This window comes from Eleginops maclovinus, chromosome 23, assembly GCF_036324505.1.
Source record: "Eleginops maclovinus isolate JMC-PN-2008 ecotype Puerto Natales chromosome 23, JC_Emac_rtc_rv5, whole genome shotgun sequence".
Lineage (NCBI taxonomy): Eukaryota > Metazoa > Chordata > Actinopteri > Perciformes > Eleginopidae > Eleginops > Eleginops maclovinus.
Genome location: NC_086371.1, coordinates 20,131,842 through 20,158,835, shown reverse-complemented (window position 1 = coordinate 20,158,835; position 26,994 = coordinate 20,131,842). Strand labels below are relative to the sequence as shown.

At 42.2% G+C, this 26,994-nt stretch overlaps 2 protein-coding genes across 3 annotated transcripts; one reads left to right on the top strand and one right to left on the bottom strand.

Annotated features, from left to right (window-relative positions):
• Positions 1-1,135: 1,135 nt before the first annotated feature.
• On the top strand, positions 1,136-5,385 carry pdgfrl (platelet-derived growth factor receptor-like). The gene is given in 7 exon segments (XM_063875963.1): positions 1,136-1,296; positions 2,254-2,274; positions 2,277-2,526; positions 2,602-2,753; positions 3,382-3,675; positions 4,144-4,280; positions 5,024-5,385. Coding segments are annotated over 7 exon segments (1,098 nt in total). The 5' UTR covers positions 1,136-1,241; the 3' UTR covers positions 5,213-5,385.
• A 2,055-nt stretch (positions 5,386-7,440) lies between these two features.
• Positions 7,441-26,765, bottom strand: mtus1a (microtubule associated tumor suppressor 1a). Of its 2 annotated transcripts, XM_063877027.1 has the most exons (10): positions 26,206-26,765; positions 22,202-22,419; positions 16,596-16,662; positions 12,706-12,920; positions 11,658-11,763; positions 11,382-11,455; positions 11,205-11,300; positions 9,562-9,678; positions 9,363-9,460; positions 7,441-8,548 (listed from the first exon to the last, which is right to left on the bottom strand). In XM_063877027.1, the coding sequence occupies exons 1-10, from the start codon at positions 26,324-26,326 to the stop codon at positions 8,314-8,316; spliced, it is 1,347 nt and encodes a 448-aa protein (XP_063733097.1). In that variant the 5' UTR covers positions 26,327-26,765; the 3' UTR covers positions 7,441-8,313. The 2 variants fall into 2 exon arrangements, with proteins under 2 accessions (XP_063733097.1, XP_063733098.1); XM_063877028.1 differs by lacking the exons at positions 22,202-22,419; positions 26,206-26,765 and adding an exon at positions 17,236-17,438.
• Positions 26,766-26,994: the final 229 nt, after the last annotated feature.

Genomic DNA, 26,994 nt, shown 5'->3' with positions numbered 1-26,994 from the left:
TTTACAATGTAAATGCCTCCGGACACTCAGACTACTTTTACTTAATTAAACATACTCCACGTAACAATTCTCCATTCAAAATCCTATTTAGGTAAAAGTCAGTAAGAATTATAAATACGGAAGAGGATAAGGGCCACATCAGACACTTTTTGTTGGAGATCTGATCAAAATTATGTCTCTCTTTTTGAGTCCAAATTCTCAAAGAAAATAAAAAGAATGGAACTTTTTGGCAGATCTTCAAAAAACAACACATGTGGCCCTAATCGTCTTCCATATATGAAGTAAAATATCAAAGGTAGTACTTTTTTAAAATGTATCTTGATATTTCTTCATTAATGATTGTAGTGTACGGGTGCTGTGTATCAACGTGTCGCTAGCATTTTACTGTTATACCGGGTCAAGGTAACGCTAGTTTTAACTTTCAGTACGGCTACACTTTTAAGAAGTTATGTTCAGTGGTTCAATGTTAAAGATAAATTTAGGGAATCTTGGAAATAAGAAATATAAATTATTCAACACAAATTTCAATTTGTGTTGTTTAATGCTTTTAAGATTAGAGAGAAAATATCTTTTGATTGGGGCCGACTCCACACCACTAGTTTTCTATAAGCGGTCAAAACGGTGGAGAGCCGGTGCTTCACTGTCACAGCAGGTCTAAACCGAGAGCAGAAAAGGGCAAAGCACCTGCAGTTACAGCACTAATCAGGATGTAGCACGCTGTGCATCATGTTAAAATATGATCCTTTCCACAGCAGCACAGAGGGGTCTCTGTTCAGGGATTAACCCTAAATGACTTTCTCAATTTACACATTATAGAATAATTCACTTAAGAAAAATCATATGAAACAATGAGGAAGAAATGTACCCAATTTTCCAAATTCAAAATATTGTTATTATTATTATTATTATTATTATTATTATTATTATTATTATTATTATTATTAATGAATATATCACACTGTTGTATATGGGCTTCTATAGTGTTTCAAGATTTGAATAGTGAAGCTCTCCTTCACAAAGCTCTATGATCAAAACTCCTGCAGAGGGCCCCAGAGTCTGTGTTTCTGCCCTCAGGTTTGATGAGAGGGAGTCAACAAAAAATCTCAGAAGTTATTTTCCCTTTTCCTCTCAGTGAGTGAGGATGGAGCAGCACATCTGAACTGGTCAGCTGGAGCCTGCAGAGTTCCTCCTGAGCCCCTCAGCAAACAACTCTGACCTCTCCGGACCGACCCGTCTGCACCATGAAGCTCTGGGTGGTGCTCTACATGGCTCTGCTCTGGGTGGAGCTCCAAAATGGTGAGTGAAGTCTCCACATCTGTCTCGTAGATTCATGGAGCAAAATGGCTGTTATTTTAATCATGCAAACTTGGATTTTAACCTGGAGGTAGTGGGAGGGTAAGATAATCTGAGGTTGTGTAACTCAATACTGGCTGGGGTCTTTGTGATGGGCTTAGAAAGGGAGGTGGTTTGACAGAGAAGTAAATCAAATTCACATGATGAAGCAACCAGGAACATAAGAAAAATATCAATAAAGAAAAACATTTGATTGACATTTCTGTCATCTTTTTTGTTATATTTGAATTGTATAAATGCAAGTTGTAAAAGTTGCATGAAAGTTGTGTGAGTTTTTGCAAAGTGTTTCTGCAGACCAACTCAAAGCAGATGCATCTGAGGCATGCAGCAGGCGTTTCTCATTACCGGCCTTTACTGCTGACCTTTCCTTCTAATTAATGCTGCTCAGAAGAATAAAACAAACACACCCTGTAAGACTACACCACAGACTGAATTTTTGTTTTTGTCTTATATGCCCACTCAGGAATACAGAGCCAAAAAGAGAGGCTGGGTTCTGCACATTCTGTGCCAGTAATAAGGATTTCTTACTTCCTGCTCTAATGTTGTCACAGCTGGAGAAAACACAGAATCGCTGTTTTGGAAAGACATACTGAACACAAGCCTGGACGCTCGTACAGTGCACAGAGAGGATTTTGCAACTTGTTCTGTATTACTTTTAAAGGGGCCATATTAAGCTCATTTTCAGGTTACATCATTGTATTTTGTGCCTCTACTAGAGATGTCCCGCCCCTTAGCCTATCACAAACATTGTGTTGGAGCGCTAGCCAATAGAAGCACAAGTGTTACATAGTGATCTCACTATGTCATGGAAGTAAACAAAGGACTACAATCGAGTTGTAATACACCAAATATCGTAATAGGGCCTCTTTAACCTCTTTCTCACCCTCCTCCCTTATCCAGGTTCCTGCCAGCAGATCAAGCGAGAAAAGATGTGGGTGAGAACCGCATCCGCCCAGGCGGGAAGAGGGTGAAGCTACGAACCCCCAAACTAAAAGACGTAGCAGGGAAAGGCCAGTCTCTGCTGACCCAGGTTCTGGATAAGGGACGCTTCCTGCGCCTGGGCCAGATCACCAGCCTGACTCCCGGGAGGAACATGGAGCTGCGGTGCAAAGGCAACTCCATCGGGTGGTCCTACCCCACCTACCTGGACACCTTCAACGACTCCCGCCTCAGGTGCTGGAATTATCCGTTTGTCCTCATGCTTGATGTGAATGTGTGAAGGTCTGATTTTGTTTTGTTCCCATCCAGCATCAAGCAGAGCGATAAGTACAGTCAGCTGATCCTGACGGCTCCCTCTGCTGCCGACACGGGGCCCTACAGCTGCTGGGTGATCATTTGTGACGGCAGCGAGTGTGAGAGGGACCACGATCGATCATACGTCTCATACATCTACTTCACAGGTGAATCATGGGATACATAGTAGATTGTACTTTATAGTTTCTATAAGGGATATTTACAAAAAAGTACATTCTGTCACTTTAATTGAGGGTTAACAATTCCGTTTAATATGAATAAATCAGAATCAGAATTTGGTTTATTTTGATTTTCATGTCAGATTCGAGATTTGCTTTGGTTGTATACCTTCATAAAATAAACGCGGTGAGTGAAAATTACGTTAAATTAAAACGTGTTTTTTATGATTTTAAATGACTGTCCTTTTCACTAAAGCTGTGTAGCTTAGTTAATATCTTCCCCCAGGAAAAGATCAATCTGATGGCAAGTTATACCAAAGCAAATTCTTCCTATGTGTAAACATACTGATTCTGATTCTGAAGGTAAAGCAGAGAAAAATATTTTAAATACAACATACAACTAAAATGTTTTACTGCTACTTTAGGTAACACACTGACCCAAGTACCTAAAACAACCAGAAAATCCGAACTGTCCCTAAATCTACAGCTGTCAATCGCACACATTAATCACCTTCATGATTTGGATGAACTGGCTAGTATTTTTGCACCAGTGTGATGATGGAAACATTTTGCACACACATTTTATTTGACCCCACACACCTGGCCCTCCAAACAGACAAAGATAACCTCTTCGTCCCGTCGGCAATCCACTTTGAGATCGTGTACCTGCGTCCGGACCGGTCCGCTGTGGTGCCGTGCCGCGTGACCGACCCGCAGGCCAGGGTGTCCCTGCACAGGGAAGTCCCTCCAGAGGAGATCACGGCCAACGGGACGCAGATGACCTACGACCCCAGCAAGGGCTTCGTCCTGCAGAACCCCAGCCCGGAGCACCAGGGGGTCTTCTACTGCAAGGCCGTGACAAAGGGCAACCCCCAGATCTCCACCAAGTACCAGCTGCTCTACGTGGAGGGTAAGGTCATTAATACAAGGACACAGACATGCTGCATGATAAGAAACCATGATTAATAGTGAAAATAATCACGTTACCTGCCATTTTATTGATTAAAGCACAGAGAAGCATGCTGAGGGGCTTTTCACAAAGTCATGAATCACGTGCTGTTGACTTTGCTTCATCAGCCTCCAGGAAGAGGTCGTATTTCACAGTTGTCCAAGCCCCCCCACTCCACATCACTAAACTTGTTTTATGTGGGCGCATGCCAACTTAAATGGAAACACAGTCAGATGAATAGGAGGAGGATTAGAGGTGAATTTATGTAATGGAAATATAATGTGGAGTTTTGGTCTAACAAGGCCGTCACAGAGACCAGCCCCGCCCCACAAATCACTGGCCCTGGATGGAGGTTAAAGTGTTCAAATGCTAAGCTTTCCTTTTAGGAATGTTTATGCATTTCTTCAAAATGTTTTTTTTTTGTTACAGTTCCTAGCGGGGCACCATTCGTCAGCCTTGAAGTCTCTCCGGAATCTGTGACAGGGGGAGACAACGTCAACGTGACCTGCACGGTGCTGGGTGAGCCGGAGATGGACGTGAGCTTCACCTGGTCTTATCCTGGTCAGGTAAAAAGGACTTAACATGAAACATTACATTCACCTGATTCAGGAACAGTTCAACAAGCCAGTGTAGGAATCTGTGTTTATGTTAATTCACTTCATTACAATTTCCCATCAGAGAAATTGACTCAGAGAATATGGTGAACCACAGTAATTGGAGTGTTTTGTACGGTGGTCGACAGCTGCAAACACGCTACATCGGCCCGGAACACTTCCATTAGAGAAACTTTCTGCAGCTTCAGGAACAATGCAAATATAAAAACACAAATCACCAACTTGACAACACATGTGCTGCATTTGACATTCACCAACACATGTGCAACTGTCTCTGTTTGTACGCTTAGCCTTTCTCATATGTAGGGTGGCCAGACGTCCGGCTTTAGGCCGGACAGTCCGGCCTTTCAATGCCCTGTCCGGCGTCCGGGGCAGCATCAAGCCGGACGCGTATTTGTCCTCCTTCTTGACAAATACGCGTCCGGCTTGATGCTGCCGGACAGAGCATTGGGAAGCCAGACTGTCCGGCCTAAAGCCGGACGTCTGGCCACTAGGGTGGCCACCCTACTCATATGTGTGAGTGTTGTCAGTATACCTAAAATGACTGGGTTAGCTAGCTAGTGTCTAGCAGATCTGCAATAATATCGGAGGGAATCATGCACTTACATTGTCAAAATAAGCCAATAAATCTTACATTGCCCTGATTGTCACCAACAAACAACACAATGGTAGTGAATCTTTGTTTCATTGTGTAGGACAACCGCCCAGTTCACATCCACACGTCCTGGAGGCTGGTCCACAGAGGGATGAGCCACACGACCAGGGTTTCCCAGAGCGTCCTGACTGTAGAGGACCTGGAGACCATCGACTTTGGGAACTACATCTGTAAAGCCAAGAACCAGCACGGAGAGACCAGTGTGATGACCAACATCATTTCCAAGTAGCCCTGGAGGCTACGCAGTGTCATGATGGATGTGAGTGTGTTGGGAGGTATAACTGGAACACACCAACCAGGGAAACCCCATCAGATGTCATGTATATACATAAAGAAGGGAGTGTTTTTACATTGCAGATTTTGAAAACATAATAAAGATGTGCTACATCTGTTGAACAGTTATTTTTTGTTCAATTGTCTTTTCTTTAGTTTAACACCCAGAGGAGAGGATCCTTTAATCAGCCTGACAGAGCCCACACACATGAACCTAAAACAAAGGAGTTCTGACCTTTTTTTCCTTTACAGTCCACTAGACCTAAAAACTGAACATCCCTCGACACATTTAGAAAGACAAAAGCCCAAACTGTTTTACAACATGTTTCTGGAGTATGAGTTTCATATAGGTTCTCTAGAAAAGATTCTGAGTCAACCCCAAAATAAAAAGAAATGGATGTTTCATGTAACCTGTAGCGCTATTTATTAATCTGGATTGTTTTGTTGTAAGGTGAGAAGTGTTAGAGATATCGGTGATAGAGATGTCTTCCTTCCTTTCTATATAATGGAACAAGATGACAAAAACAATTATTTGAAAACGTCAACAGAAATGTCCCTTTTTATAAAATATGGCCCTTGTTACCGAAGATAATTTACAGACCTTTTCAAAAGCCGTATCTTACATCAACTATTTTCTTTATAGTGAACTACCTGCACTAACCAAATAACAAAAAAGGGTTTAATCATAATTGACTCATTTCGAGAGGCTTTGTGCTCACTTAACAAGTGTAGTTTGACGAAGAAGGAAAACAGTTGTATGAAAAATATGAATTTTAATTTGGGGGGGAACTGTCCCTTTGTACCGTCCAGTTATAATTGAGTCTTTGAGCTTCTCTCACGCGGACTACACCATGCTGCTGGCACTTTTGTATCGGACACCTAATCAAACATCACTGGCGAATCATAGTTTTGCATTTATTCTACATTCAAATGAAATACTGACGCTAGCAGACAGAGCCGCAGCCATTAAACTCGCTCTGGCTCTGCAGCGTGTTGTGAGGGAGGAGAATCTGGTTTAGAGCTGAGCTGTGTGCCAGGCTGACACCCTAATGCTCTCCGTATGTGGAATGTGTTTTGCGGGCCCAGAACTCATTTGGTTTCCAACGCAACACTTGCTGCAGTTTCCACTTTGCTGAACAGTTATGATTTTGGATTATACTTAAGGTAATGATATGAACATTTGCGTCAGGATATTTGGCTCGAACACGACAGGCTGGGCTGATACCTGCCGAGTTTGAGTTCCAGGAAAAATGAATCCCTTTAATAAACTTCTTAAAAATAAATATTAAATGAAGTTGTTTCTGCCACGAGTCGGTCAAAATACACTTTATTAGGTACACTTGTTCAACTGCTCGCTAACACAAATATCTAATCAGTCAATCACATGGCAGCAACCCATTGCATTTAAGCATGGTTGTTAGTGCCAGACGGGCTGGTCTGAGTATTTCAGAAACTGCTGATCTACTGGGATTGTCCCTCACAACCATCTCTAGGGTTTACAGGGAATGGTCCGAAAAAGGGGGAATGTCCAGTGAGCGGCCGAACTCTGGGTGAAAATGCCTTGTTGATGTCAGAGGTCAGAGGAGAATAGCCAGACTGGTTCAAGATGATAGACCCGGTACTAGCAAGGTGTACCTAATTTATGAAAAAGTGGCCGGTGAGTGTATGTAGAATGTGAATATTAAATATATTTAATCATCCGACTCAAATATGTATACATGTTCCTTTAATTCATTCCTGGTTTTAAAAGTTACTTACCTGTATATCATTTTTATTTGATCTTTATCTTTATTGTCCTTGTGTTAGAGCCATTAAAGCATATTATCTATGTTTTGGGGAGCCAATTGCAGATTCTTTTAAGTTAACTCTAATGAAAATGAATAACCATGAATTATAATTATACCGTTTTTGTAATGTTTTGTTTTGTTTAAGGACTGCTCTAAGTTACTTGATATTTTTTTATAGAAAGCAGACTGTAGTGCACAGCCTTGGGTATAAATGACACTGCCAGTGTGACACTTCTGGAAGTCTGTAAGTGGAAGTCGGAAAGAGTTTTTGACCGCAAACGCACGCCTGTTTTTGTTTTGTTTGTATTCATTTATTGAAATGCTGTGCGTTCTGAATAATAAAAAGGTCTTACTTACCTTAGAACATGGTTTTAAAGCCTGATAATGCTACAGCAGCTTTAATACAAGACTTTATTAATTGCATATTCCAAACAGGGTCAACAAACCAATAATAACAAATCCACGCTAAATACTCTTTTCTGAGACATTGCAGGGTCTCTGACCCGTACAAAGCAAAGCCTTTTCTGGTCAACTCGTTGCCGGACCCCAACGTTAAAGCTGCAGTAGGAGGGTTCAGTGAGGGGTGATTACCAAGACTCAAACACATGCACACACACTTGGATTGGTCCTTTGGTCAAAACAACAACAAAACAAGGAAATGTGGAAAACAAAACAACCTCGGTGTAAAAAATCCCAACTTTAACCAAAACAAAATAAATTCTGAACATCAATGGAGACTCGTACAGCCCTGGAGTTAGTATTATGACACTGACTGTCACTCTTCGGCAGCTAGCTGAGAGGAAATGGAGCAGGGATCCAGAAGGAGCAGTTTTATATTCAATGCATATTTCATATAAAAGACCCTCTGAGGAGGGACAGGGTTATCTGTATTCTTGGCTATTCTGAATTTCCATTTGTGTCGACATGTGTGCATCTTTTACTGTATGTAGTGTGTGTGTGTGTGTGTGTGTGTGTGTGTGTGTCAGGACAGACAAGCCTCGCCAACAAGTAATAAAAATAGTGTATCATTACATAGTCCTGAGATTTCCTTCTCCCCCATCCATCAGAAGTGAAAGGCATAAAACAAGGGGGCCTTGCTTTTTAAGTGCTTCTGTGCGACTCTGTCTTTAAAGCGTCTCTGTACAGAAAGGGTCAGAGTTCATCCGATCCAGAAGTCAGGCGTTGCTAATGAAAACAAACATGGCTCTTTATTCCAGAGGGATAACTCAAAAAGAGAGGGGCCGAGCTTCCAGGAAGCGGAGGCCCATCGTTATCTGGGGGAGACGGGGGGGCTGGAGAAGACGCCGGTGCTCCGCGGGGACTGGAGGCTGAAGGAGCGGGAGCGGGAGGGGGAGGTGGAGGTGGGGGACACCTTGCGGGGGCTGCTCAAGTCTCCGTTGTGCAGCTTCCACATCAGCTCCTCGTTCTCCATGGACAGGCGCTTGTTCACCTTGGACTCCTTGTGGAGGGACTCCTGCAGCACGGCCTGCTCCGTGGACAGCTGTCTGCAATGCACCCAAACACACCAGACACGTTAGAGAAGGGACGTTTTCCCCTACAGCACACACCCAATCTTATTCCTGATAAATTGGAGTTCTGAGTTTTTTTCCCACATCCGATAAGATCCAAATAAACAACACATGAATCTGTCTCTCAATCCTTTCTGATTTCCTCTGCCTGCTCCCAGTCACAGAGCCATCGGTTCCTCCTGAATATCTACAGGTCATTCAATCATTACTCTGTGTCGTAGACAATGAACTACAATGCCCATATTCCTCGAGGGAACCAGTGCAACAGTGGGTTTTTCATTAACCGATTAGTGTCAGTAACTGACATTTTAGAGGTGTTCTCTGAGCTTAGCACAAATCAGAGAAATCTTTGAAATTGGTCAAACTGTTTGGCTGATACGTTAAATTATTTAGTAAAACGGCTGTATTTTACAAACTACAATAATCACAATCAAGTATCTATTAACTTAAAAGTTGAATATCAAAAGACATCCACATATATGCAATGTCAGAAAACTATTGCAATTGGAAATCATTTAGAAAAAGTAATGTTTACAGCTTGATATGAATGTCAAAGTGTGGTTTTCAATGAGGTGCTATGTACCATACTAATGCCAGCACCAGATGTCAAGACTTTAGATCAATCAGAGAAAATGTACGACTAAATATAGTATTTTCACACTAAAAATTCTAAATAATTCAGTTATGATAATGTTTATATAATGTGAAACATGGCACAGACTCTGAGAGGTTCAGTGGAGCTGAGTCGTCTGGTTTCCATCATTACGGGAGTCATACGGTGAGCTGTTACCTGGACAGAGCGTAGTGTCTCTCCATGCGAGCTTTCAGGTCCTCATTCTCCTGCTGGACCTTCTGCAGGCTCTCATCCAGCTTCACATTTTTCTCCGTCTGGAAACATACAACAACACATTAATCATTCTGGTGATTGTTAGAGGTCCACTGCTGTCCTTGTTGTGATGCCCAGAACTCCTCTCGATCATGTGCCTCACCAGTTTGTCGATCGCCATCAGCTTCTTCTCCTGCTGGTGCAGCTGCTTGTTTTTGATATCCAGCACCACTTTGAGGCTCTCCAGCTCCTGCTCCAGATACAGGGTGTGTGAGTCCTTCTGCAGGGACAGAGAAGAAGAGAAGAAGAGCAGAGATGTTCAGGGACTGTCTGAAAAATGAGTACTGACAGGCTTGTTTATTTTATGTAGATATAAATCCAGAAGCACACAACAGAGGGCGCCATGCGTCAGAGACAACGAAGCTCTGGATGTTCAGCTGTGCTATACAGTGAGAGAAAGTGTGTGGCGTTTGAACTCCTTGTCCTTTTTAAGAACAAGAACCTAACATTGAGCTGTTGCTTATGCAGCTCTTATCTTGTCCTATAAATAGCAGTCGTGGAGTGGCAGCGTAATGTGAGGCAGTAACGTTAATGACTCCACTGTGCCAGAGCAGAAAGATGAGCAGCCACTTTACACTGATGAAGAGCGGCATCCTCGCCAAACTGCACTCTGGGAAAATATTAATCTACACTTGCGGCCGAGAGGAAGGGCAGTGCTAGGTTAAGAGTTTAACCCACCTGTGTCCAGCGCTGAAGTGCTGAAGAAGGATTTATAGTAACAACTCTTAAGTGTTTGTTTTTTAACCCGTGTGCCTCACTTAAAGAGTAGCTCTGATATCCTCAGGGGACAACATGGGTTATTTTTCAGCATTTTAACCTTTTAAATGCCAGTTTGTTCCTGTAATCCTATAAATTTAAGAATTGTCTGCTTTGGGGGATTTATTTTTCAGTCTGGGATATATCAACGATAAACACCACTATTCAATTTGTTGTATTTTTGCTTGCTATAACACAATGAATAACTGTATGCTGTGGCATTAAATATTTTGTGTTTTTGGGGGGGACATTTTTATCCTGGTGACTGTGGCTGCGAGGGAGTGTGGTCGTCCTTCAACCAGAAGGTTGTGGGTTCGATCCCAGCCATGTGGATGTATCCTTGGGCAAGATACTTAACCCTGAGTTGCTCCTGATGGCCAATTGTGTGTAAGTGTTGGCTTCCCTGAGGCAACTGGCACTGCTCTGTATGAATGAGCTGAGCAAGGGTGAATAACGCACATGTAAAGCGCTTTGAGGGTTAGTTAATACATGATAAAGCGATATTTAAGTGCAGTCCATTTACCATATCCTAAGGGTCTGACTATCTTGTTTTGGCCGCACAGCTTATAGGAGCTGAAGTCCATGCTCCAATTTTTTGAAAGAAAATAAAACTTCAACCCGATGTCAAGATTGATGGTGTTTGCATTAGCACAGCCAAAATGATTTTAAAAAACATTATTTGTTTGTTTTGGAATTTATTTATTGTTGGTTTGTGTTTTGGGATCTCTTAATAAATTGATGTGTTAACTGAGCTAAATGTAATCAATATTATGCGACTCCAAATAAAGAATAACAAACATAAAATGACCTCAGTGAGGCACAAGGGTTGGGAAATGTGTAAAGATGTTGGTGTGTGCTGCTGGGTTATCTCTCTGCTAATCACTGCCTTAATGGTTTTGCTATCGCTCCTGCTTAGAGGCTGACACCGGGTCATGAGATGCTTCTGAAGCGGCGCTCTGCTATAATAAGCGCTCAAAGGGGAAGCAGTACCTGACTCTTCTCAGCCAGCTGTTTCCTCCTGTTCTCCATGGCTGTCAGCTTCTCAATTAGAGCATTGTTCTCCGCAGTCAGCGCTTCAATCTGTCCCTGTGGACGGACGCAGCACAACAGAGTCTCAGAGTAAAGCTTTTACACTCTTTCAGGAAGAAGGAAAACAAACAGTCTTACAGATAGAGTGTCTCCTGTATCCTTCAGAGAAGCGTCCAAAGACTGCAGCTCCTCGTCGTGGACTTTTCTGAGCTCTGAGGAGGTTTATCACATCATAAATATTTCAGAAAACTTAAAACAGAGCTCATAGCCCAGAAGTTTTCTGGTATTATGCAATACAACGATGCACACATGAAATTGTTAAGAGATAGAATATAAAGAGGGAAATACAGCCAAGGTTTTCTGGGCTTCAGAGCAGGAAGGCAGTTTCTCTTGGATCAGAGGCTGTTCTCTCACCTTGCAGTGACGACTCATACTGCTGCTTCACAGACTGCAGCTGCTCTGCATGGCTGCTCTCCAGCCCCTGCTTCATGGACTCATGGCTGGCTTTCAGCTCTTCCATCTTTAAAAACAGAACACAGGATACACTTTATTTGAAATATAAGGCCTTACTGATCACTGCAATACTTAAGATTTGTCTTACTCTTTTTCTCTTGACGCACAGAAAAGATTTAAATAAACACTGACATTTTAACTCTACATTGACAGTACCGGTATACATAGTATAATGAACGTCCCACCCTCCACTGTGGTCTGAGCCTTTATAGAGAATGGCTTTTCAATAAATTAAATGACTTTAACATGACAAGAGGCTACACATGAAAATACAGCAGGACATAGTACATCTTCCTGCATCAACTAATATCAAATAAAAAAATGAAATAAAAAATGAATATCAAAATGAAGTGGTAAGGAGGGCAAAGGATCATCATGCCAGGGTTCGTATGACATCTTAGGATAACTGTTTTTTCATTTTTGGTGCATTCTCTAATGGATGTTAAGCAATAGGAGCTGTCAGTGGGCTTGCAGTGCAAGAATTAAGGAATACAACTGCTCTTTTATGTTGAGGAATAGATTGTGGTTAGGGTTAAATGATGTTTGTTGCGTGACTGATGGGTATGAGGCGATGGTAATTATTAAATTGAGCTGTAGTGCACAAATTCATCGTGCTTTACAGAAAACATTAGATGTTAGTGGGAACAAACAAACTGAAAATAAAGTCCCATTTGAATATTATTAAAATGTAAAAGCCAAGAGAATACCAATTAAAAGAAGATGAAGTAAAAGGTATAAAATATAAGACTAATAGCTGCAGAACAGTGTGAAATATGAATAGTTATTTGGTGAAGGCAGTGGCAAATAAAAAACGTCAGTCTTGACTTAGAAGTACGGAGGTGCAGCACAGCTGCAGTTTTCTGCTAGTCTGTGTCAGATGGAAGTAGCATAATAAGTCAATGCTGCTTCTCCATCGCTGGTTATAAGATCAAACATCGACGGGACCGACCTGCTGCTGCAGCAGGGTCCTGCACCGCTCGCTCTCCTCCTGGTAGGTGAGCTGCACCCGGTCCCACTCGACCTGGTAGAAGGCCTGCAGCCTCTGTTCCAGCTCGGACAGGTCCTGCTGGTGCTGAGCCTGCAGCTTCTGCAGCGCTTCCTCCAGAGACGCTCGCAACTCATCCCGCTCCTTCTCTAGACGCTCAGACGAGTGCACGGAGCAGACTGGAAACAACAAAGCGTCAACTTTAGTGTTTCATCTTGCGAAAAACGATGACAGTGTTAAGGCTGATAGGACATGATTCACCGTCACCTGTGGTTAAACAAGCTTTCATCTCATGTGCCGTTTCGGTAATGTTTAACATTCACACTCACACAATGGCTGTTGAACAGTGTCAGTGTTACTATGGTAACACAGAATGTTGATGGTAAGGTTTTTGGCTGAGTTTTTAGCTGTTAATAAATGACACAAGTTGTGTAGTGAAAGACATGCGTTTTTAGTCTCTATCGGGGTCACCGGTGTAGAAGTTGTAAGAAAATAAAAAAAAGATGAATGTAAAATATCACAGAACAGACACAGAAGTGGATTGCTAGTGTTATCCACAGGTCGGGTGATTTATGTCCTTTATTCCATATTCAAATGTTATTAATGCTAATAGTACCACTTCATACATTGTAATATACACATTTCTATTGATTTATTGTTGTAATTTGTTGTACAACACGCACATTTTAACTTCATCTCTTATATTTTTATAAACGGTTTTATTTTTACTTGTAGTTATACACCGTTACTTTAACATCTTGTGTGTTGCACATTCTGACTCAAGTTTATATAAATAACATTTCTAATTTAAATGGCACCTTTTCACTTCTATTATTTGACCCTTTTATTGCACATTTCTTATTTAACTTCTTATATGTATCGACATATTCCTATTTTTTTTATTAATGGAGCAACTGTCACAAAATCAAATTCCCCCCTGGGATAAATAAACTATTTTGATTTAGAGACTTGACGTTGGACTGTAATACTCATTAAAATTGGACGGAGGAAAATGTCTATTAGTAAATGCTTAGGTAAGAAATGTGATCCACCCACTGAGGAACTAGTTCTCCCTTGATGTGAATGTGTGACACTAACTGTGCTCAGAAAAGGAATGGAAAAAGTGACTTTATGGGGGAGGGTCCTCCTGCACTTGACTGCATATGCAGCTACACTGAAGTCATTAAAAGGCAGATGAAGATTAGTCTCTTAATTCTTTCTCACTATCTCGAAATCAGTATCATAAGTGACATACCCCTAAATCAGGAGTCTGTTCCTCCCTGTACAGCTGGCACATCGCCATGTCTACGTCTATGCAATAGGTTGCTTCAGTCTTGGTTCTGTAAGCCAGTCTCACTATTTCTCAACTGTTTCCATTGCCAAGTGCTTGTGTCTGCTCTGGAGTGGGTGGCGGAGCCCAACTCCATAACCTCGCTCTGGTTTAAGTGCTGGTGCCAAAACACAGCTGATGCTCTGCCAGCCAATGTGAACTTCCACTCATCAGAGAACAAACGCTGATGGAGTACAGTGAGGAGAACAGCACGCTGCTCTCATGTATAGCAGGTTATTCTGGTCTCAAATACACCATGTGGACATAAACCACAGTGAAGTTGAGACTATGTGAGTCTTTAATAGTGGGCGTAATATAATACTGAACCCAGATGTTGCTCTGCTATGCTACAACATGTGTGGCAGGAACATTCAGTGCTCCACAAATCAGAGCAAAAATAAAGGTGCATAATAAAAGTCACCTTCTCCTGTTCTAGAATAATGATATCGTGGTTAGCAAAAAGAAGCTAAGGAAGGTCCTTAGCATTTCAGAATAAGGAGAAGAAGATAAAGGAGGAAGAGAGAGGAAAATGAGAAGCTAAATGAGGAAGAAGAAGAGAAGAAGAAGATAAAGGAGGAAGACAGAGGAGAATAAGAAGATAAAGGAGGAAGAAGAAGAAGATGAAGACCCTTTCTTATCCCCAAGTTGTTCGAATTCAGTACCTATACACATTAACTTTGAATACATATAACATGTCTCTCTGTTATGTAAAGTTTGGTAAAGGGGAACTGGCACATCTCCAGCTACCTGTCCAACACTCCTTCAGTATTTTTGGGTCCGATTGGGACTTGAACCGTCCTTTGGCTCCCAATCCGAGTGTCTACAGACTGAGATACTGCCGTCCCTTTAGCACATGATGTTCCCCATTTTAGCCATGAGGGCCACATGCTGTAGAAGTTGTTTATGGTTCAAACTTATCCGAGTTATGGTTGCAATAACCTTATGTTGAACAACTTTGTCACGTCTCAAATCTTTCTAATCATAATTGATATTCTTATTGGTGTCCTATAGTTCCAGAGTCTGTGTTTCTGAACGGCTAAAACAGAGCTGCAGTTCAAACTCCAGATCATGAGGATTCACCTCAGTGAGAGTGGAATAACTGATCGAGGAACAGTGGCCAAGCGGTATAGTGACCATCTCTCAGGCTTTGGCATGTACGGCTCAACAACATGTGCAGCAGAGATCTGGCCATATGAGACTTTGTAGTCCAAATCCACACAGTGAAACCCCCCATGGCTCATAGGGGGGAGGATGCCTAGTTAATCTAAAGTTAGCTGCAGTTTGGCCCACTGTCAGGAATGATAAAAGGGGTGTGTGGTCCTATCACAGATTTGGATTTGGTCCAAGACTGTGCTGTATCGCTGCATGAGGAGTGACATCCCTGTGGAAGCAGCCGTCTCGGTGTGTCTGGATTCCTAAACATCTTTTACTACACATGAATCAAAAGTTAGTGTAGGGAAGAATGTGTCAAAGCTCAGATATAACAGTGCTCAGCGTGTAAGAGCAGTCATGTGGAAGTCCCGAGGCTGTGAGGGGAGTGGGGGGGGGCACAACAATAGGGTAGACTTAAGTATGTGAGAGTGATGAAATGCATGTGCCCGTACATACAGGGCTGTTCTGTGGGACAGCACACAGGCTGGACAGAGCACACGGGTCATTAACTCAGAGCCTCTGCCAGGCCTCAGGTGGTGGGGCATTCCACCACTGGGGGGGGTCAGAGGTCAGAGTGCCTCTCCCTGGGGAAAGGGCTGAGAACGCACAGCTCAGCGACACTTAAAAACACACACTCATTCCGTGAGAGATAGGCATGTGATTACTAGTGGAGGAAAAAGAGATTAACAAGTGGAGGTAGAACAACAGGGGGCATCTGGGTGGTGAGTTAGACCCCACCCCCCCACCCCCCTTTCATATAAAAAACTATTTGGAAAAACTCAAACAAATTGTGGTTATTTGAACTGATATTAGAGTGGTTATGATCATTTTTGCATAATTTTATAATTGAAAAATAAATACTGGTATTAAATGATTAGAGTCTTTTTCATTTTTTTTAACAGGATCTGTCTGAAAACAACACATTTTGTAAAGTTTGTAGAATAAAATGTGTACGGTTGGATATCCCTGCAGCTCCCTAATACTTAATAAAAAATAGTATTTAGCCTTTAACAAATATTTTGCTTCCTGCTATTTGATTACAGTCGCAGAACTGAAATATTGTATCATTATTTAATTAAATAAAGACTGTCTTGTGCAAATTAATGTGTGACTAAATAATGCCCAACATACACGATAAACAACAAAATCAAATTGCCAATGACTCAGATCTATAACTACATTAGACAGCAACCAGAGACTCATGATGGACAAACATGATCCAAAGCGCTCCCTGACTTGTCATCCTAACGGAACAATCAAAAAGGACACACACTTATCAGAAAGGAGAAATAAAAGCAGAGCAGGAGTGTGTGCTTTGGTGATAACAACTTTAAACACAGCTGGTGTGTGTGACCAAGGTGACCTCACTTACCCAGCTCTCCTTGAAGGGTGACCAGCTCCTGGGAGAGATCCCTGCACTGCCGTGTGGCTTCATCGCGCTGCGGGGGGGGTAAACAAACAGTCATGAAGGGTGTAAATGCAGGACATAAATCATCACAGTAAAGATCCCAATGCCAGCATAAGGGATCTGTAAAGTTGATTCCTACACGAAGGAATGCTGACAGGGCAACTCCCTCACACAGATTTTCCTTCCAGGATTCTGTGTTTGAATACCAAATGCAAATACATCACAAACACCGCAGCAACAAAGGAGGGAGGTTACGGAAAACAGACATTCAACTCGTGTTTCTCTGAGCACATGCCTGCTGTCAGCTTTCACTTCTCTCACTCTGACTCAGAGTTGCAGTAAAGAGGAGGCTGCGCTGGAACTGCAGTGCTCCTTTAGACTCAAACTGACGCATCCAAACCCAAAACTGTAAATACCACTCTCTGCTGATTCATTATCACTAACTGTCATACAGCTGGAATAACTTAATCATCAACCAGAGACAAAATAGAAAGACAAGCTGACCAGCTCTCCTCTGATTAGTTTACACAAAACAAATAGTATCCTTCTGTCCTGTAAAGCTCAGATTCCTCCCCGCAGATAGAACAATATAGAAGCCAGTTACCCTCTCTGCAGCGTATGGGGCACTAAGGCACGTTCTGCTGCCAGAACAGCCCATGATCCAGCCTCAGCCTGAGGATCGGTAGTGGGAGTCCCCCCCCCCAGCTATAGAGACCCAGTACTCCAGGATAAACGGCGGTCCAGGTGGACACACCACCTCCACACGCCTCCTCCCAGACTGCTCTGACTACATCTGAAGAAGCCGCTGGCTGAGGAGAGCAACTGCAGAGTGCATTACCGTAATACACCTAAAAAAAACACAAAAGGGGGCAGGCTACAGCGCGCAGAGGAACAGCCTCCTCCCCGGCGAGGTGGGGTCACTTTAAGGCAGCAGGAGTGGAGCAAACATAAATTGTGCAGAGCTGCCTGACAGGCTGATGGAGCAGGGCTTGTGCACTGACCTTCCCCAGGGGATACGTGGTGAGGCTTTATTACCAACATCCTCCCCCCACCACTCATCCAAGCCCACATCAAGTCATCCCCTCACCCCTCTGCATCTCCACCTTACGATAAGCTCTGCAGCTACAGGCTCCAGGAGTACAATTACTCCATTACAAGATGATATCATGCTGACAGATCACTCTGAAATGCATTAAATTGCAGCAATCATTTTCCCTTTGTCATACATATACAGTCACGGAAAAAATTCAGAGACCACTCCAATTGTTCCTTAAATCTTTATCTCTACATGTATGGCCGCCATTCCAATGTGTGTTGAATTCCAACACAGAGAAAAATTGTCAGTAGTTTAAAGAATACAATAAAATAATAATAATTTAAGTCAAAAGACATACCTATAAAAAATAACACGAGAGAAACTGATAATGCTGAAGTGGTCTCTGTATTTTTTCCGGGGCTGTATGTATGTATATATATATATATATATATATATATATATATACATATATAATTTTTTTTTTGTCTAGTGTTTCCAGTAGTTTAGACTCAATGGGATAGCTGTTCAGTGTTTGTGAGTAGAATGAATTACCTTTTAATATCAAGATTCTTTTTGAGAGTATAGAATTAAAGAATACTGTCTTTTTCTGACTAACCGCCTTAGTTACCATGCATTCATTAGAAGGACATGTTAAGCATCTTATACTTCAGCCTGTGCAGCTCTAAGGGACATCTACCCAGCAGCAGAGAGCAGAACTGTCCCCAGTGAGCATCAATATGATCCCATGTCAGGTGTAGAATAACACTTGATGGTAGACTGAGATCAATGTCTAATTGCTTCTGATCAAGTTACAAGTTCCTCGAAATATTGTGAATTTCAGGAGAGGTAAAGCGAGATGGTGAATTTGGGAATGTGCTTGCATTCCTCTGCTGAAGTGCAATGTGTTTCACAGCTTTCGCTCTTTGAGGGACAGTATGTCTAACCAGGTCCAGAGCTCACACACGGCATCCAAACACATGATAAGAAACAGAGCTCTGCCCTCGGTGAGCTGCTGTTCATCGTAACCATATCAAGTCAACAGCTGGGACATTCTCACACTATGTTGAGGAGCTGCTGCCTCCTATTCTTGGGCTGATGAGTGACCACCGGATTCCATTACACACTGCATGCACACAATACTTGTCCATTACCGCATGTGAAACACGGTTACTCTGCTGGGCTGAATTGATGAAATCAAATGCGAGTTATGTGTGTTTTATAGCCTGAATACATTAATTGGAATGGTTGGTTCCAGTGGAGGACATGCTGTGGTTGAGTCAGCTGCTCTCAATGACAGGAGGAACAAACATTTTTTAATATTTGTTGATGCAATCAGTTTCGCAACCCTGCCCCCCTAACATGGGAAATGAGTCAAGCAACCACCAGCTGTCACATGACATGGACCAGCCTCTCGTAAATTTAAACACTCTTTTCTCCAGCGTTGTTTTTGCAGGACTGCACATAGGCATCGGTCAATACCATGCACACCATTCTCAAAAAATAAGTGACTACTGGTGTTCTGGTGCCTGGAATGTGAATCAGGTTACAACGTGTTGATGGTGATGAAGGTTCCTAAACATCTAAGGAGCAAATGTCAAAACATCTTTGACACTTGACTGCATAATCAGGATAGTTTATATATTTTTTCGCCTTTTTGATCAGTGGGGCCGTGCAACTGACAGCAGCAGACACCACAGCACTCATTGAAGCTAGCTGAGGCTAAAATTGGACAGATATGAACTGTGTCACTATCCAGAGCACTGCCACAGGGGACGTGTCTGGAGTCAAACTCTGAAGTAAAACAGTTGCTGTAATGTAGGCCAAAGGACATAAATCAAAGAGTTCTTTTCTATATTTCGACTTAAAAGAAGCAGTGGTTTACTTTAGAGCGCACAACCATGTTTATACATTTGGTAAATTCTCACTGACATCCCCTTGTTTTTTGATCACATGTTTCATGTTAGAAGTTAAGCTAATCAGTCGTTTCCTTTCCTTCAGAGTCACTATGATGCTTGGTAATAACTCACAAATATAGGCATTTCTAGCAAACAGCCAGAAGGGGTCCCTACAGCAGCAACAGGTATTTGATCCCTGACCCCAAAACACTGCTAATGTGAGCATGTGATGGCCCTTTCTGCTAAGCTAGGCGCACCACAGCTACAGCTAGAAACAGGGTCCTCCTTTTCCTCTGCCCCCTCCCCAGGTGTCCTGTAAAGCTATCGTTTGTGCAGTACAGGGATGCTAAAGTGAAATAAGATTTATGTGTTCAAGCAGGCTGATTTTACAGCCCAATGTCTGGCATTTTATAGATTTGGCCTCCACTCCCTGTGCTCATGTGTCCGAGGGGGTGGCAACACGTCAGATACGGTCCAGTGGAGTGCACAGGAATCAGGGCAAGCTTCCAGCGGCCTCTAGAGGAGAGTTCTGGCAGGCCTGATGTCTGCCCCTTGTCTAAATGTTCCATTTGTCCACTTTTTATTTTTATTTAGTCTTAGTGCTATGCAAAATGTCCTTGTTAGTTTGTATCTTATCAACAGCACAGGAATGTGAATTGCTGCATTGAGAATCAGTCTTATAGAAATGGTCTCCCCTTTCTTTGAACTCAAGTAAAGGAGATTTTGTTAGTATTTTTATTTTTAAAAGCTATATTTTAGGGCAGTTTACTTAATGAAATTAACGCTGTGGGCCACTCAACTGGCCTAATCTGACAAACACAAAAAATCCAAAGTACTTGGAAAAAATATATCATATCGGGATAACAGTTGGAAACTTATTGGGGGAATTTCACTGTCGTGACTTTTTTGATCTTGGTTGGTTTATCAAGTGTTTCTTTAATAATCCATGAAATACCTCAGTGCGCTGATGGAATGCGTCCTCTCTCTGACAATAGTCAATGCAACAGGCATTATGAGCCAGGGGATAATGAAGAGTGGAGGAAGGGATCAAATCCCACATATATGATAAATCCCTTCTGGACATCATACTACCGATCATTTTTAGAAATAAACAGCACTGTTTTATGGTTCCTTAGGGTTAGGAACCATATATATATATATATTTCTGAATTCAGAGACAAGACACATTTTTTTGAGTCAAAAGGACTAAAATGTAACTAATTGAGAAGAAGGCGTTACTTGTTGGACACTTCCCAACACTAACATTACTGTGTTTATGATAACTGGACGAGTGGTGTACTCCTATGAAGTGTTAGAGCCACTTAATATCTTCTTATGTCCTCATTCCTATTTGGTTGGTACATTCGAGTTGTTCCGTCAACACATTTGACAAGGGCACTTCTAAAGTTAACAGGGAGACTGAAATAGCTGGTGGCATTCCTGTTCAATGTGGGTATCCGTTTGATTCCTCCAGGTTTACAGGAAAACAAAGATAGGAATATTTTCCGACTGCATCAATTTAATTTAATTCTATAACTCACATGTATTAGCTTTTAGAGCTACTGATTAAATAAACCTAATAGCAAGCAGCAAATCATATTTTTGCTTTGAGTACAGCTCAATGAGGGAGCATGGTAGTATGGTTGGGGGGGGGTTGGCTGATAGGATAAGCCTGTTTGTACTGTGCTGTGCAAAAGATTAATCCCTTGGGGCGTCTAGTTCCTGGAAGCCAATCACATGGCACCGCTATTAAAACAGATCCAAAACAAACAGCAAGTTCAAACATCCATATTTTAAAAAGGGCTCTCATGCTACCTGAATAACCTTCAAATCTAGGAAACTAAGAGACCAAGTTCAGAACAAGTTCCTCTCCCCAAGAACAAATCATGCTGCAATAAAGATGAATTATTAAATCCAGGATTGCTTCAGTTGCTCCGTGCATTACAACAACAGGGCTGTTCTGTGTTGGACAGCTTTCAAGTATGTCTATGACTAGTCCTCCGTACCCTTACACTCACCCTTCATGCTGCTTCTGTAAATAGAAAAGCCATTTAGCTTGCCTCGTATCAACACACAGGACATGATGTTGCAACACTTGTAGTTATGTCATTAAGACGATTTCAGACCTACCCCAGTACATTCAAGCTATGTCGAAATTTCACTTGCATTTGACTGACAGGTTTTAATCTGTATGTTAAAGCTAAGACTAAGAACTTGCAATTCTGTATAGACATTTGATGGACATAAGCAGTATGATTCCTCAAAGAGAGTTTTCTGTTTTTAAACTACGCAACCTAGTGTGATGACATTAACCACAGTGTAATTGTTGCTGCATTAGTAGAAATAGACCACAACAATCACAAGCTGAACATGGCCTATCATTTGAAGAACTGTTATGATTACTGATAGCATTAAAGTATCTATCTCTCTTCCTAGCAATCATTTATCCATCATAATGAGATTCTTTTTTTTATATTCTCTATATGCATGTTCAAAAAAGGTCAGTGACAGAATACAAATCGCAGTAATGCGGCATTGTATCTTGTCTTTGTACACCTTGGATCATTTGCCGGGATTAATCATTTGGAGAGTCCGATATAACATAAAAAAATGCCATTTCATAAATAAAAGGTTCCTACCTCAGCTAAAGCTCGCTGCAAGACGATGGCGATGGCATCAAATCTTCGGTTACTCTCTGTCAGGAGGCCACCGAGCTGCCGGACGTTCTGGTCCTTCCTCCCCCCCTCGGCGACAGTCGCTGGCACCACATCCGGGGATCCACTGCGCTGGCTAGGTTGGGACGTCGGCTGCTGAGGGTGCTGCTGGCGGGAGGCGGCCTTCGGTTTGTTCTTGTCCACTGTGAAGGAAGGTGTGTTGAGTGTTGTGACAACGTTGATCATCACCATACCCCCCTCCATAACCGGTAAGCTGGTCTGACAGCAGCACCCCCCCCCCCACCCCGCCCTTATTTACCCCTGTGAGGGTCAGGGATGCAAGCTCCAGTGTCAGAGCCCGGGATATTTCTGCGGTCCGTCCAATAAGAGAATAAGAGCCTGTTGATTCTCAGCGCTGCTCCTCCGACAACACATCCTCAATGCAATTAGTTCTCCATATCCTGATTCAATCTAGTGATGCAGACGCTGGCCCCCAAGGACAACCTATTTTAACAACGGCGTGCTAATGTAGTTTTGGTTTACATCAGCTTTATAAATACATCACCCCCTTACAACAGCTTCCGTCAATTCCTGGTTTTCTCTGACACACAACAGCCACTTCCAAACAAGAGTGACAAACTGAGTAGTGAGGACACGAGGGAAGAAAATTACGTATCCTTGATATTAGGAACCTGATTATGTTCTTGTGTTTGTTTGTGAGGAGACTGCAGCGAGCGTTATGTAACACAGCAGTGAGAAAAGCCTGGGTCATATGGGGAACACCAGGGAACGGAATATATTGTACCACCAGAGGCCCGGGGCAATACTCACTACGCTCTGTCTGCCTTTTATGTAAGAGCCATTAGTGCCAATAAAGATTAATACACAAAAACACAAATAGTTCTATCACTAACTGTACATTTGGAAATTAAAACCACAGTAAATCTACTTTTAAAACATAATGAGTTGAATACACCACAGTGTTCCCCTCTATTATACTATGCAGGCACAACCCATGCCCATGAAGCTTTTATAATCATGTCCTTTATGAAGCACATAACCTGGAGCACACTCAAGTTAAATTTAGATTGCACTGGGCAGGGTGTCATTTTATCCCAGACATCCCAGAAGGACTCTTAGAGACAGAACTCCCACAAGGCCATTTACATAAGCAAAAAATGATGTGTGTCAGGCCTGTAATTCAGATCTGCTGCACAATTTTACAGATTCTTCCTCGGCCCACGCTTCACCCTTCCACTGAGTGTCATAAAAATCAGGCGAGACGGTTTTTTTGTAACCCTTCTGACAAACAGACACAAACAAGCAAACCAAGCCGAAAACCTTGACTGTGGAAATAACATTTATGGGATTTCTATCTGAGCAAAGTCATGCTGTATTTACTTACCTTTTAAAATAACACCCTGCACTTTCTATTGGCAGAGAAGGTATTTATTCTAACCAGAGGAAGTATGTTCCCTGCCTTCAGCTGATCCAGGAGCTGCCCTGGCCTAACAGAGGCGACATAATACTGCAGAGGGAATGAAACTCCAGGCTGGCAATACCAACAGAGGGAAAACTGATGTAATGAACTGAGAGGGTAAACACACTCCAGCTGTAGAGTTACTGCAGCAAAACAAAAACATTCTACTCCGTACAGAACGGTAAAAACTCATTTGAATTATGATGAGTTAGATTAATGCCAGACTGGAGTTGACACAGCTCTGTATCAGGATGTGCGGTTCACTTCAAAAACTAGTTTCTCCCGGCGTCTCGCAGCCAAAGTAAACCATTCAGATTAAAACACAGCGCCACCTTCAAGACAAACAAAAAAAAGACACACACCGGAGTATGTAACTTGAGTGAATTTGAGAAAGTTGTTTTCAGTTTTAGATAAATGTTACATAATGTTACTAATGTGTGTGGAACACGGGACACAAATGTGAAACAGATTACATGTCAATGTCCTGACTTCATCCTTTACAAACCGTTATTCACACCCTCATTTGAGCTCCTCTTTTTTTTGCATCACATACAGTTCATCAGGAGAGCCTGACAAACGTCAAAGTAGAAAATCTCTTTCTGACACAGATCCAAACACTCAGTGGATCCGTGCTGCTCAGCTTTCAAACGTTTTGATGATGCTGCAGTTCACTAAATCTAAAAAGGGTTTCTTTAAAATAGGACGCCCCCTGCTGGCTGTGCAGAGAGCTTAAGGGGACACCGTGTCCAGCAGCATCACAGCAAACACGCACCACTAACAGGCCTGCATACAGAAGGGAGCCGGGCTCAATGACTGGCTGTCAAACTACTGCACATTGTCAGGTGATATTACATTCGTCAAATAATATATACTGGGAAAAATAAGCAGAATTCAAATCTCTTATCCCTCTGTAATGTAGTAGTATGCAATTAGGGCTGCACGGTACAATGATAATATGTAAAAATGCTGTGAAAAAGGAAGAAGCTGATTTCAAAGTCTTCTTTCTTGTCAGCTGGTCTGAAAACGCTGATTAAAAAATAACAGTATGCTAATAAAGAACATACACTCTTTGTTATATCAAGATAAACAAGGTAATTGTTTATAAGATTCTCATACTGAATAAATTCAATGCTGCACTGAAAAAAAAAGGCACCAAAAAAAGGATTTGATTTCAAGAGTAGGTTTCTAATGATACTGTATGTGAGCAAAACAACGATTTATTACGCAGCCCTGCATGTAATCATTCATTTGTTGTCTTTTCATGAATGCATTCTTTTCAACCTGAAGCAGAATGTAGCTACGCTCAGGTCTATATATAGAGGAACTGGCAAAAAGATCTTCCCATGTATGTTTTTTGCCTGCAAGCTGTTATCTTGTGCTCGTTTTGCAGAAGGCCAGAACTGGACATTATGCAACACATTTCTGCTGAGTCTTGTTGTATTCAGACATTCATTTTTAGCTACCCAGTATTATTCAATAAAAAATTCACTTCTCAGGAAATATTTATGGGCTAAATATTGTCTAGACGTTTATTTATCTGGGTTTATTATCTAATACAACTGTGCACTTTCATTGAGTTTGACGTTATATAAGCATGCAGGCCGTCTCTCCCTTTGACCGCTCTTCCATGGCAACAGAGGACCTGCAGCTATTTCCATCAAAGATTCTGAACCCAGAGATGATGACACGTGTTGCCTTCTTCATTTCATTCCTCCTCCCATGCACAAAGATCTATTTAATGTACCAATTCTACATCACTGTTCAGTTGGCATCAAATACTAGTACTCAGTGCTGTGCTGCTAAGGGGACATCACACCATAGCACAAAGCATGATGGGTGATGAGACCCTTCACAATCAAGCTCTTGTTTTAGTGCTTTTGTTGACACAATACCAATAATGGTAACACACTGGATAATTGTTTTGCTTTGTTCGAATAATACATATTATCCCATTTTGTATTTAAAAGAGTTCAAGACCCTAAAGCAGGATTACCATATCAGGTCATAACCTTTAAACACTAGGGTTTCCATTATGTGGGAACCACAGGAAGCATCCCACAATGCCGTTCAACAATCAAAACAAGGTTCCTGTAGCTTGACCTAGAAACCAAGAACCAAAATAACCCTGGTTCATCTCACGGTGACACAGGAGTACAGGGTGTCACTGTGAGCCATAAAAAGGTGTCCTCAAATATAATACAAACTGTGTTTAATTGTCAATATGGCATTTATGAGACCAATCTGATGTTTAGTTTGAATAAAATCCTATTCCTATCATTCCATATAGTCAATACCTCTGCTCAGGGTCACACATTTTGGTGAGCAAGGTGGGTAAATGAAAGATGAACCTCCTGCCTGGCCAACTAGTAAATACTAGCCGTACTAAAAATAGATTTCAGGTCGACCGTGAGAGGCAAACACTTGTAGGATATGCTTAAACAGAACAGTAGAGAGAGCAAAACCCATAATAATGTAGGTAGAAATATTCAATATCAAGTAAGTGACAAACCTGCTTTGAAAACCACCGTGTTCTTCCTGCATCCTGACAGCAGCTGAAGGCTTCGGAGTAAACCCTTTGCTGTCAGACGCACGTGGATGTTGGACAGGGAGAGCTTCGGAGACCACAACATCTCTCAAAAATAAAGCAGGGTGTTTTTATCCCGAAAAAAAATTCAAGTTTCTTCACTAAGAAGCTTGATGCTGGCTATGAACCACACGCCATGGTGTTCCTTAGTGTATCATGAGTAAAGTGATGGCAGGACTGACAGGCAAACAATAAATACATCAATAAAAAGCAGTAGTGAGAGCTACTCCGCTGAGACGGCCTTGAAAAAAGTGGAGGCACGCAGATCAGCATGGCAGGTCTCCCGACTCAAAATCTAAATCCAGCTGTGAAGGCTGGAGGATACACAGAAAGCTGGCCAGCGGTGGGTGGCACAGGCTGATAGATGTGATCAGGGCAAGAAAAATAAATCAAATCCCTTAATCCTCTTGGTAAAGCCAGGCTTCATCTATTCACCAAACAAATGAATCTCTCTCAGCACAGCAAAACAGCATCTCCAAGCTCAATGATGGCGGTGCTGTGGCAGAGCCAGGATGCTCGGAAGAGAGCAGAGGGGGTTGTGTGGGAGGAGCTGACAGCAGCAGTGCAGCCAATGGGAATTTAATCCAGCCCCTCCCACTCTGCCGCTCATTTACCGTGTCCCTGTGTCCCCAGCAGTGGGATGGGAAAGGATAACAGATTTATCGTGGCACGGTTTTGTCTGGTGAGCTGCTTAGTTGGCACTGTGAAAATGTG

Bases quoted from the DNA above. Each gene is read 5' to 3' on its own strand.
- mtus1a (XM_063877027.1), bottom strand. From the start codon at position 26,326: ATGTTGTGGTCTCCGAAGCTCTCCCTGTCCAACATCCACGTGCGTCTG. The intron at 11,456-11,657 runs GTGAGAGAACAG...AAACCTCCTCAG, and splicing joins GTATGAGTCGTCACTGCAAG to AGCTCAGAAAAGTCCACGAC. The intron at 11,301-11,381 runs GTAAGACTGTTT...GTCCGTCCACAG, and splicing joins ATACAGGAGACACTCTATCT to GGACAGATTGAAGCGCTGAC.